This window comes from Tupaia chinensis, unplaced genomic scaffold (genome assembly GCF_000334495.1).
Source record: "Tupaia chinensis unplaced genomic scaffold, TupChi_1.0 Scaffold000627_1, whole genome shotgun sequence".
NCBI classification, from domain to species: domain Eukaryota; kingdom Metazoa; phylum Chordata; class Mammalia; order Scandentia; family Tupaiidae; genus Tupaia; species Tupaia belangeri.
In genome coordinates this window covers 7,958,510-7,971,012 of record NW_006160147.1, presented here as the reverse complement: position 1 = coordinate 7,971,012, position 12,503 = coordinate 7,958,510, and the positions used below count along the sequence as shown (strand labels likewise).

The following is a 12,503-nucleotide window of genomic DNA, read 5'->3' as shown; positions in this document are numbered from 1 at the left end:
CAGCAAGCAAAAGGTCAGAAGCCAAGAGGCAAGACAGTACATAATTGGGAGTAGTCATGGGAATGCACACAAGGTCTGGAGGGTAAACGTGTTTATGACGGTGTGAGGTAGGGATGTGGAGGGCTGCAGGTGGTGAGAGATGAGCTTATAGACGTGAATGAGAAAGAGAGAGGCAGACTAAAGATTCACCATTCACTCACCAGATGTGTGCTCAGCACCTACCAGGCACTGGAGGCTGAAAATTTAACTGTGAACGAGACAGACAAGGGCCTCTGGTTTTGGGTCCCAGTTCTCAACCAGGGGTGTTTGTGCCCTTCTCCCATTTCAGCAGATATTTGGCAATTTCTGGAGACTTTTTTGCCCTGTCCTTACTGTGGGTGTGCTATGGACATCTGTCACACAGAGGTCAGGAATGCTGCTACCCATCCTACAGCACATTGGCTGGCCCTTGAGACTGAGATGATCCAACTCAAAACAAGAGCACTGAGGCTGAAACATCCTGGTCTAGTGGAGAAGAACAGAAAGCACAAATGAACAAATAAAGGATAAATAGACCTAGTGACACCAGATGCTGGAATAGGAAATGAGGTTGGGTGGGTAGGGAATGGGCAGAAGACTATGGTTAGATGGATATAAAAGGCTCTCCATGAGGAAGTGACCTTTCAACTAAGAATAAAAGGTGAGAAGGAACCCACCATAGGAGGACCTTTCTAAGCAGAAGGAACCACAAGTATAAAGGCTCTGAGGAGGATGTGGACTTGGTGCACTTGAGGCTTGAAGGAGATGGAGGTGGCTTGAGAGTAGGTGAGAGACAGGGGACCCTAAGGAATACTGAGTCTCTTCAATCAGTCAGGAGTCCAGAGTTAATTCAAGAACAGTGAGTAGGATAGAGGGTTTTTAGTAGAGAGTTTCATTAGGTATTTTCTGTTTTAAGAAGAAAACACTCTCTCTCTCTCTCTGTACAATGGCAGGTGTGACCCAGGTAAGCTTGAACACGGTGGAGAATCAGGTGGAGATTACTGAGGATGGGCAGTAGCACTGAAGCCAGAGAGGGGCCTGATTCTGGATCTGTTTTGGGAGTGGAACTTAAGAACCTGCAGTTCAAGGATGTGGGTCAAGCTGGGAGCTGTCTGCATAAAGACAGCATTTAAAGCCAGGAGCAATGTATGAAACCATCCAAGGATGAGACTGGAAATGGTGTGTCATCCTGAAGAGCTGTATTTTATCTTTAGGCCAGTGCAGAGGGATTGAAGGGTCTCTCTCAGGTGAAGTGGGGAGAAGGTCTACAGGGCCAGAACTGAGGCTGGACATGAGTTCCAGGCCATGACAGTGATTCAGACTCAACATGGCCATAGACTGAACCATAGTCATGGTAATTGGGAAGAGGGGGGTGAAAAATGGTTGGCTGTGGGAAAAGCAGAGTGAGAATTTCCTGGCCTGGAAGCCATGTGGGCCGAGCTATGGACCAGGCCTCTGGAATGCAGATTTCATTCTATTGCTTTCCACAGTTCCCTGAGGAGAAATGTCTATGGCCTGTGGTTTACCAGGAGGGTTGGACCTGATGCCCCTGTGCCCGCTCGCTCCCTTCCTCATCAGAGGAGCCTGTTTCTGTGGTTGCATCCCCTTGGGGAAACAGGACGACTGCCTCCCTCCCTTTAGTCACATGGAGTCCTCATTCTGCCCATGTCTCTGCAGGGACCCATGCCTGCCGGCATGCTGATCGAGCGCTCCTCTGACTTCGGCAAGACCTGGAGGGTATACCAGTACCTGGCTGCAGACTGCACCTCTGCCTTCCCCAGGGTCCGCCAGGGCCAGCCTCAGAGCTGGCAGGATGTTCGGTGCAAGTCCCTGCCCCAGAGGCCTAACGGGCACCTAAATGGGGGAAAGGTAGGTAGAGAGGACCCTGAAAGGGTAGGTATGGGGAGATTATCTGATGTTCCATAGTTGAAGGCATGTGAACACCCTTGGTCAGCTTTCCTGAACGCCTCAGTGATGGCCCCTCTGGCTACCCACAAGCCATATGCTGCTCATCCACGTTTCTGCCCAGGAAAGGTATTTCAGAAGCATCTGGAGCCCCAGTAATACCCAACCCTACTCTCTTCTGTCCTTTCCCCCTGTGTCTCTTTGGCACATCTCTGTAACAGAGAGGATAAAATCAGCTATGTTACAGCTGTGGACTGTGGAATGGCTAGTTGGGTGCAAGTGAGCAAATTACACAAATTTAATTTCCCCTTGATAGGCTTTAAAACAAAAATGAACTTTGTACTTTAATTCATCCATCAGGCCCAGTGGTCGTCTTTGGGGAGAAATGAAAGTGTAACCCTGAGACCCAGCTCACCTGAACTTAAAAGCTGAACTAGTAATGAGAACCTGCCTCTAGAAACACCCAGAATGTTTCTCCTACCAACTTGGATCAAATTCCATCCTTACTGCTTCTCCCCACTCCCTGGGAGGAAGTTGTGGTTTCTTTTCTCCTTTCCCTGGATGAGACACAGGGAAACCTTCAGAGCTGTTTCGCATGGCCTGAGGGCTCAGCCTATGGATTGCGCATCTTTCCTTCAGATTTAACAGGTCCTCCTTGCTTAGACCCTTTTCCAAATCTGTTACTCACAGACCCCAGATCAGACAGAGGACTTCTTCCTGTTTTGTGAAGGACTGATAGAAAAACTGTACACATAAGCTCACATGCACAGTTGAACTCACATCTAACGAATGGTTTTTATTAAATAAAAAGATAGTTGAAATTGGGGTTGTCCAGGGTGCTATGATCACCCCATCCATGCAGCCTTGGGTTCTGAACCCTCTTATTCAGCCTGGGTCATTGGAAAATGACTATCCTCTAGATCCTCATATGTAGGTTATTATGGTTTTTGACCCAAAGAAATCGGAATCCTTAGGTTATCTGTGTTTTCAGGTGGAAAGGAGAGATTGTACACACATGCACACATATGTATGCGTGTAAGTACACACATATGTGCACACATCCACTCATTTAGAACCCAATAATCCCACTGCTCCCCGAGGGCATCACATCCATGGTCTGTCTCAGGTTCCAGTTAGAAGGGCCTCAGAGTATGAATAGGGCTGGACTTGGAAGGGAAAGAAGACTTCTTTTGAGCTTGGTACACATTGCTTATCACTACTTCAACTCTTCCCTTTCTCCTCTGTCTGAAGGTCCAACTTAACCTTATGAATTTAGCATCTGAGATTCCAGCAACTCAAAGTCAAAAAGTTCAAGGTCAGTGCCAAAAAATTCGAGGTCATTGTGGCTGTTCCTCTGGCCTATGGGACTGTGAGTGGGGGCATGGAAGTTTCCTGGTCTTTCGTCTTTTGGTCAGCATGGTTGGGAGTTTATACTGGCCCTGCTTATTCCACAAGGATATCGTGTGTAGGATGCTGTGGGAGGTTGAGGGCTGGGGAGGATGGTCTCTAGCATAACATTATGAGGTGAGATCAGAATTCTCTTCCTTTACCTAGCCTGCCCTAGGAGATTATCTGTCTCCTCTAACTTCCTTCTAACATCATTCCTCTATTTTCCTTTCCCTGACCCCACCCTCCTTGCTGTTTGCCTCTTTTAGAGCTGGGTGAGATCACAAACTTGAGGGTCAACTTCACCAGACTGGCCTCCGTGTCACAGAGGGGCTACCACGCACCTAGCGCCTACTTTGCTGTGTCTCAGCTGCGTCTGCAGGGGAGCTGCTTCTGTAACGGCCATGCTGATCGCTGTGCCCCCAGACCCGGAGCCCCTGCAAGCCCCTCCACTGCTGTGCAGGTGACAGCCCAGGATGGGAAGAGCAGGGGGTAGGGGGTGGGGCCAGGGAGACTGAGGACATTCTTGAGGCTCTCATAAAGCAAGGAGGGTACTATATTTAAGATGAGTATATAATATTTCAACAACAGAAACAATTTTACATTACTGTCATTTTTTTGGGGGGGAGAGGTTTTTTTTTTTGTTGTTGTTGTTTTTGCTATAGGGCACGTGCACTCGCTAGACAGAGAGACAGAGAGCAAAAAATCACCCCCCAGGGGGGATAACCACGCTGCAGTCTCTTCTCCTCCATTCTCCTCTCTGGATCTTGGGCACGCATACACTCGTGCCGGCATGAGTTTAAGCCACCGGGTCTGGAACTTGAACCACAGTCGACTACATGGGATTCCACCAATGTAGCCAATATGCTAACTGCTGGTCCCACATTGCTGTCATTTTAAAAATCAAATTTTTGTAGTACATTTTTGTGGGTGGCCTGCCATACTTTGGAATGGTTTCAGTTTTCAGTTACATGTAAGTATATGTGTGGTTATTGGGGGAGTTAAAGGCAAACCTTGGCTACGTATTATAATTTCATGGGGAGATAAAAATGATTTGCCCAGACCTCTTCCCTTAGTTACTCTGATTTTATTATTGGTTTTTAAAACTCGAGGTGATTCTTTCTCATGCTCTTTTATTTTTTTTTTAAGAGAGATTTTTTGCTCTAGGGCACGTACACTTGCCAGAAAGACAGACAGAGAGAGAGAGAAAGAGAGAGAGAGAGAGAGAGAGAGAGAGAGAGAGAGAGAAAGACACATAGTGAGAAATCACCCCCTAGGAGATGGCCATGCTGCAGTCCCTTCTTCTCCATTCTCCTCTCCATTCTCTTCTTAGCACACACACACATGCGCCTGGTGTGAGTTTTCAGCCTCCGGGTCCGAGACTCGTACTGCGGTTGCGGTTGACTATGTGGGAGTCCAGAGATGTAACCATTATATCATCTGCTGACCCTAAAACTTGAGGCGATTCTAAGGTACTTTCAGAGTTGGCAGCCACTGACTTAGGGGTTCAAAGGTCTCATCTCATGGTGAGGTATGGCATGAGGTGAGAGAAGAATGTTTGGTGCAGACGTCAAATCTATCCTGGACCAGCTGAATCAGATTCCGCGGGGATGATGATTGAGAAGTACCAGTTTGGGACAGCAGATGGTGAAATGTATGTCCCTGGGCTCCCACGTGTGTGACTGTGGTACAAGTCCCGGACCCAGTGACTTTAAACTCACTCTGGGTGCATGTGTGTGCGTGCCCAAAATCCCGAGAGGAGAATGGAGAAAAGATTGTAGCATGGCCGCCCTCCTGAGGGGTGATTTCTCACTTCTGTCTCTCTGTCCCTCTGGTGAGCACATGCACCTACAGCAAAAAAATCTCTGGGGAAAGAAGTCCCAGTTTAACAAATTCTCTAAGGAATTGCGCTATAAATCCACAAATAGACTGGGAACCTTAGTCCCTTGGGCAGAAGCACCTATCACTTCACTGTTCTGGGGGTTCAGTTCTTCCATCAACGTTTGTCCTAGTGACAGATGGCCAAGAGGAACACATGTCAAATGGCCTGGGAGGGACATACAGGTGAAGCGAGCCTTGGTCAGTTTTGCTCTGTCTTTGTGCAGTTTACTGGGGCCCAGAGAACACGGAGCCAAGTGGGACTCCTGACAGACAAGGATGTAGAGGAGGAGAGATCCACTTAGTCCTGGGGCTTCTCAAATCTGGCTACACCCAGACTCACCACTGGGAAAATTTATTTGTTATGCTGTAATGATACACAGTGATTGAATGTAAACAAATAATTAAGTCATGCTACAAAAGGTACCGATACCTGGGCCTTATAACATGGGACTAGGCTAAGCTGCCCCTGGGCACTGGTATTTAAAAAAATGCTCCCCAAGGGATTGTGAGGTACAGCCAGGGTTCAGGGCAATAGACCTGGAGGGACCAGGCAGTCTGATAAAAGCAGCCAATTTAGCTAGAGCTTAATGGGCAGGATGTGGCTGGAGAGAAGGTCATTCCAGGCAGATGGAAAATCATCTGTATAGGCTGAGAGATGGGGAAAAGCGGGGGTCAGACGAGGAGCAGCTAGGAATTCAGCTCGCCATCACTGAGCCACAGGCGGGGTGTTGGAGATGGGCATGGAGCAGACAATACAGCCCTTGAACGCCGACATTGCTGGGCCAGTTTGGAAGGTAATTAGCATACGATAGCTATTCTGTGCGGATTCCGAAATGAGTCTAGTAGCAATTCATCATGAAAGTCCCATTAGCTAGCAACTGTAGTCATGGATTGTTAGGCTGTCAATCTCCAGAGGGCCCATTGGCTTCTGGAATCACAGCTTACCGAGAGTGTCTGAGAACGTTCTGGGTGCTGCCATGGACTGGACATGATGGAGTGTCCATGTACAGAGAATGAGCCTGTAAATCCTTGCTAGAGGAGTAGTACAGACACGCACACATGCACACACACGTGTGCTTACACACAGAGAAAGCTGTGTGAAGTCTGGACCATTCAGGGAAAGCGTCTGGAAGGGCTGGGGTCTGTGTGGTAGGTGGGAGGGCCTGAGGGGAGGGACCCTCCGTGGCTTGGAGGGCTCCTGGTGACAGCGGCCCTGTCCCCCCCATCCACTCTCAGGTCCATGATGTCTGCGTGTGCCAGCACAACACCGCCGGAGCCCACTGTGAACGCTGTGCGCCCTTCTACCACAACCGGCCCTGGAGCCCTGCGGAGGGTCAGGATCCCCACGAATGCCAAAGTACGAGGCTAGGATCACCTTCCTCCCCTGCAGAGACTGGCAGGGTGCCGGCCCCTGGGCCTCACAGATCTCACCTGAGACACAGGAGAATCTGTTTTTTATGATTTACATCTAAATCACATTGCGCCCCTGCAGTTTCAGCTCTCCTTGCTCTGAGAGCAGAGAGAACTGGGGTGGCATCCTTCCACTGCCCCTGCCCCTGCCCTCCTCCTCAGCCAGGCCTGGAGGCACCAGACTTGGTCATGCTTCTAATCCCGTGCGGCCCTCACTGTATCCCCGGAGCCTCCTTCTCCTGGCGCGGCAGTTGCCTGGCCCAGTTCAGGAGACACCTATTGGGTTGTTGCCATGACGTGTTTTTCTATGCAGTTATTGTGTCATGACTTCCAATGACCCAGTCGTTTCCTATTGTCATTGTTTACTTCACACGACACCCTGGGGTCAAGAATTTTGCGTGAATGAGGGAGAAGGGTCCTCAGCCCCCAGAGAGGCAGTGACCCAGCGGAAGTCCATAGTGGCAAGGTGGCAGGGAGAGTGGGGGACAGACTATTGAAAGGGCTTTCCTGGTGGCCAGATGGCAGTGCAGTTAGAGCATGAGGCTCAGTGAAGCAATGCCATGGCAATGTCAAGACCCTATTGGCAGTGCATCTTTTCTCTCTTGCTCATGGAAGAAATATATCAACTTTTTCTGTTCTTCTTAGAAAGTTCTTTCTCTGGCCCAGCACGGTCAGTATTCTCAGGTTTATTCCCATATTTACTGATCATGTAACTTTAAGTATGTGACACAAGCCTCCCTGGGCCTGTTTCCTCAGTTCCCCATCCTGAGCATCTTGTGGACTGGGAGGGGCCAGTGAGCCATGGTGGCGGTTGCTCTGTAGACAGCAGAAGTGCTGGTCAGGTGCCAGCTCTGGACTTGTTTTTTTCCAGGGTGTGACTGCAATGGGCACTCAGAGACATGTCACTTCGACCCAGCTGTGTTTGCTGCCAGCCAGGGCACACACGGAGGTGTGTGCGACAATTGCCGGGACCACACAGAGGGCAGGAACTGCGAACGGTGCCAGCTGCACTATTTCCGGAACCGGCGCCCGAGCGCACCCATTCAGGAAGCCTGTATTCGTGAGTCAGGGGTCTGGGGACCCAGGGTGCCGTCTGTTCTGGCCACACAGAGCATACATTCTGGGAGACACTAAGGTCCTCAGGGAGAATGATTGTGGGTCAGGTCTTGTGGGGATAGTTTCAACTTCGCTGTGACTAAGGAAGTCACTGAACTTCTCTGGCCCATCCATCAATCAGCTAACCAATCAATAGATAGCCCTTATTTTGGGCATAGGAGAGAAAAAAGTAGATGTAAGGTATAGTTGGTGCCCTTGGGGAACACACACTGGGACGCACACACTATTTGGTAGAATAAACCAGACACACGAAGAAGAGAGACACCTGCACTTTGCGCATCCATGCTGTCACCATAACCATGTCGTCTAGAGGATTGTTTATTTTTTTCCTCCTCCAACATAGAAAACTTATCCATGTCAGGGACTATGTCTTAGAGACTCTGCCCCTAGCACAATGGCTGGCAAGTCAGCGATGCTCAAGGTTATTTATCGAATGACATGGAATAGAACACCTCCAGGCAGCTTAACATGCCCAGAAGGGCCAACGAGTTCATGTAAGAGAAAGCAAATCTGATTTGGGCAGGTTTGATCAGGAAAGACTTTCTGACAATAATCCCCACATTTCAGAGTTGTCATGAAGATTATATGAGGCGGGACCAGCAGTTAGCGTAATGGCTATGTCGCTGGACTTCCATGTAGTCAACCGCGGTTCGAGTCCTGGACCTGGTGGCTTAAACTCATGCCAGGCGCGTGTGCATGCGTGCCCAAGATCCCGAGAGAAGAATGGAGGAGAAGGGATTGTGGCGTGGCCATCCCCCCTAGGGGGTGATTTCCTGCTTTCTGTCTCTCTGTCTCTCTCTGTCTGTCGGGCGAGCGCATGCGCCCTATAGCAAAAACCTCTCCAAAAAAAAAAAAAAAGATTATATGAGGCAACATCTGAGCATGCTCACTTCAGTCCTTAGCACATAGTCGTTGCTCAGTAAATAATGACAAGAAAAATACTTCGGTCATACTTCTTATTGTAACTTGTGCCAGGTACTGTTCCACTTCATTTATTCCTCGTAAGAAGCCTGCAAGGGCTGTATATTTTTAAAAATCATTTTATTTAACTTTATTTATTTATTATTCATTTATTTGTTTCAATTTGACCAGAGAGAGAGAGAGAGAGAGAGAATGAGAAAGCAAGCTGTAAGGTCCGGGACTCGAACTGCAGTCGGTCATTTGAGAGTCCAGCACCCTTAACCACCAAGCCACCTGCCGGCCCCACAAGGGCTGTATTAATACCTGTATTTTGCAGATGAGAACACTAAGGCACAAAGGGGTTCAGTATCTTGCCCGAGTTGTATGAGCGAAAGCCATGGTGGAACAAGGATTTGAGCTGGACTGTCTGGCTCTCAGAATCTGCCCTGAGCTTTCTCCTTTTCTTTGTTCCTATCATGGCGGCTGCTTTTGTCTCTCAGCCTGCGAGTGTGATCCAGATGGAGCAGTGCCAGGGGCTCCTTGTGACCCAGTGACTGGGCAGTGCGTGTGCAAGGAGCATGTGCAGGGAGAGCGTTGTGACCTGTGCAAGCCGGGCTTCACCGGACTCACCTACGCCAATCCGCAGGGCTGCCATCGTGAGTAGGGGCCTGGCCGGCCTGTTGTGAGGTAGGCTCAAGGGGAGGGGGGAGGCGGGTGGGGGATAGGAGAGCACAGAACAAGTCTTTCCACTCACTGCTCTCAAGAGGAAATCCTACCCCAGGGGCCGGTGCTGTGCCATGGCTGTCCAGCAGGTGGCAGCACAGGCATAAGCTGCAAGGTGGGACTGAGTCAGCCAGAGGGAGCCTGGGCAGGCGAGTGGCCAAGCTGCAGGTGGCTGAATCTAGTGGGAAAGCACAGTGGCCATGTTATCTACAGGGGATGGTCCTGCCCAGTTCCCCTCCCAGGTGGGGCCCTCCCTGGATGTGTGTCCTGGGTGAGTCTGTTGCAGGACGTCTGCCTGAGCTCAGCAACCTTCCCCTCCTAGGCTGTGACTGCAGCCTCCTGGGCTCCCGGCAGGACATGCCGTGCGACGAGGAGAGCGGGCGCTGCCTGTGCCTGCCCAACGTGGTGGGCCCCAAGTGTGACCAGTGTGCTGCCTACCACTGGAAGCTGGCCAGCGGCCGGGGCTGTGAGCCGTGTGCCTGTGACCCACGCAACTCCCTCAGCCCCCAGTGCAACCAGGTAGGAGCAGAAGAGGAGCCCTGCCCACAGCATCCCTATCTGGGCTCCCTGCCACCCTCTGGGCCTTCCCACAGTCAGGCCAAGATGCTTTTGTCTCTACCATCCTTTGGGGGTGGTTACCAGATGTCTATGGCCCCCTCTGGGCCTTGCCAAGACTTCAGGGCAGGGCATCAGCACTGCCCGCAGCAGGGAGCCCAGATTCTGTCTGCTGACATGTCCCGGTACTGGTACTGGGAGGATCCCCTGATGGTGCTCTCCCCTACCCAGTTCACAGGGCAGTGTCCCTGTCGGGAAGGGTATGGAGGCCTGACCTGTAACGCCGCAGCCATCCGCCAGTGTCCGGATCGCACCTACGGAGACATGGCCACGGGATGCCGAGGTACGCACCGACTGCGTGGGGGAATGAGCCAGGGGTGGCTGTGTAGTGGGGGTGCATTGGCCAGCGCTGTGACACTAATGCATGGGTGTGGCCCCAGAAGCCCTGTGAGTGCATACACTCCTGCGACACTGTCTACCCTCTACCCAGTTGATGTGTCCTTCTCGCCCCTGGGCAGGCTGACTGTCCCCATATCTCATGACAGGAGGGTCACCTTGCTCCCCCCTTCCCTGACAATGAGCCTTTACTGGAAGGCATCTGCAGGACAACAGCAGGGAGCTTCTCTTCCCTTTTTGCAGACAGAGAGTCTCAAGGGGAAATGGCGTAATTTCCCAGAGAGCTCGTTCGACATGGAGCCTCAGAACAGTACCTGGCATGTGGCAGGCGCTGAGGGCCTGCTTGCCTTCACTGCTGTTGCTATCCTGGTTTTTACCAGCGTGAACATCTGCCATTCTAAGACACGTAGCAGGGCCCCCAGGTCAGACCTCCTCTTCTCTCCACTCTTAGCTCTGGCCTCAGCCTCTGACGATCATTTCTCTCCATCCTAGCCTGTGACTGCGACTTCCGGGGAACAGAGGGCCCAGGCTGTGACAAGGCCTCGGGCCGCTGCCTGTGCCGCCCTGGCTTGACTGGACCCCGCTGTGACCGGTGCCAGCGAGGCTACTGTGACCGCTACCCAGTGTGTGTGGCCTGCCACCCTTGTTTCCAGACGTATGAGGCAGACCTCCGGGGGCAGGCCACGCGTCTCGGCAGCCTCCGCAACGCCACTGCCAGCCTGTGGTCTGGGCCGGGTTTGGAGGACCCTGGCCTATCCTCCCGCATCCTGGACGCAAAGAGCAAGATTGAACAGATCCGAGCGATTCTCAGCAGTGCCTCGGTCACAGAGCAGGAGCTGGCCCGGGTGGCCAATGCCATTTCCTCCATCAGGTGATCCCTCTCCCTACCAAGCATTTAGAAGAATTATGCTGCATAGGCTCGTATGGAGTCCCAGGGTCCTCCCCTGCATCTGTGCTACTTACTGCAATTTATGAGGCCACGCACATGGGCTCGATCTCCTGGCTCTCACAATAGTCCTGTGAGGCTGGGGCGGTGGGTGGTCTCCATTGCATTTGCAGACGGGGAAACCGGCACAGATAGGTGAAGTGTTGGAGCCACATGGCCACTGAGGGACTGGGCTGGGACTCGGAACACAGGCCCAGATCCCAAACCCTGCATTCTTGCAAGTGCCGGGCACTGCCCATTGGAGACTCAGTCTGCATTAGTCACCCCAGCGGAGGGCATCTGAGAGGCAGGGCTCTAAAAATAACTTGGATTTGCCTTCAGAGTGGAAGCGCTCCCACCCTCACCCCCTCCCACCATCAGCAGTACCTTCTAAGTGAGATTCAATTCTGGAAGTTTCTATAATTAGTTTGCATTCCCTGAGCCTTGGCTGGCTGACAGTGAGTGCACAGGGCCTATAGGTGTGTGATTGGCGGCCGGGAAAAGGCAGCCTGGGAAGAATGAACGGAGGCTCCGTGACTCATGGTTGTGCTAGAGCCTCTGGGGGCTGTGGCAGGGGAACGTGAGTGAATGCCGGGATCATTCATTCACTCGTCACTCCACATATGTTCGAGCATCATTCCGAGCCATGCATTATACAAGCGATTGGGGATATTACAATTAATATGGCCCCTGCCTGTAAGAGGCTGGAGTTGGGAAGCCAAAGTATAGAGAGTGAGCTCTCATGTGAACATGTAAGAGCGATAGACAGTCCCAGCTTTGATGGTGCAAGTGGGAGGGCCCTGTTATGTGGTAGCCAAGGCCGCTTGGGAGGTCCAGGTTCAATTCCTGGCTTGACACAAATAGATGGGGAGAAATGAAGTTTGCTTGTGTGTAGCTAACTGGGAGGCAGAGGCAAGAGGCTTGCAACACAGCAAGACACTACCAGAATACCTCTCTCCCTCCTGCTTTCTCTCTCATTAGAGAGAGAGAGAGAGAGAGAGAGCGCTCTAATAATGCGGTGGTGTGGCAGACTTCCCAGGAAAGGTCTCTTCTGACCTCGATCTCGGAACTGGGGGGTCAGTCCACAGGCTGGAAAGGCAGGCATGAAGAGGTGTGCCTTGCCTGAGCATGCCCAGAGGTGGTGGACGTGAGACTTGCAGGAAGGGGTTGGTGGGTGCTGGAGCTGCAAAAGGCGTGGAGAGAGGGGACTATCCTAGACTGTCCGGAGCCTCTGTGTGTGGCATGATCAGCAGGTCACAGTGGTGGGGTCTGAAGTGTGGACCACAGA

At 51.6% G+C, this 12,503-nt stretch overlaps 1 protein-coding gene across 7 annotated transcripts in view; it reads left to right on the top strand.

Annotated features, from left to right (window-relative positions):
- The window catches only part of LAMB3 (laminin subunit beta 3), a 69,021-nt gene that overhangs the window by 43,345 nt on the left and 13,173 nt on the right, over positions 1-12,503 (top strand). For all 7 annotated transcript variants that reach the window (XM_027776099.1, XM_027776101.1, XM_027776100.1 and 4 more), the window contains 9 exons: positions 1,696-1,887; positions 3,175-3,238; positions 3,579-3,772; positions 6,427-6,547; positions 7,472-7,660; positions 9,117-9,272; positions 9,662-9,858; positions 10,126-10,237; positions 10,783-11,161. In XM_027776099.1, the coding sequence (XP_027631900.1) occupies positions 1,696-1,887; positions 3,175-3,238; positions 3,579-3,772; positions 6,427-6,547; positions 7,472-7,660; positions 9,117-9,272; positions 9,662-9,858; positions 10,126-10,237; positions 10,783-11,161 (1,604 nt within the window). The remainder of the gene's footprint in view (positions 1-1,695; positions 1,888-3,174; positions 3,239-3,578; positions 3,773-6,426; positions 6,548-7,471; positions 7,661-9,116; positions 9,273-9,661; positions 9,859-10,125; positions 10,238-10,782; positions 11,162-12,503) is intronic.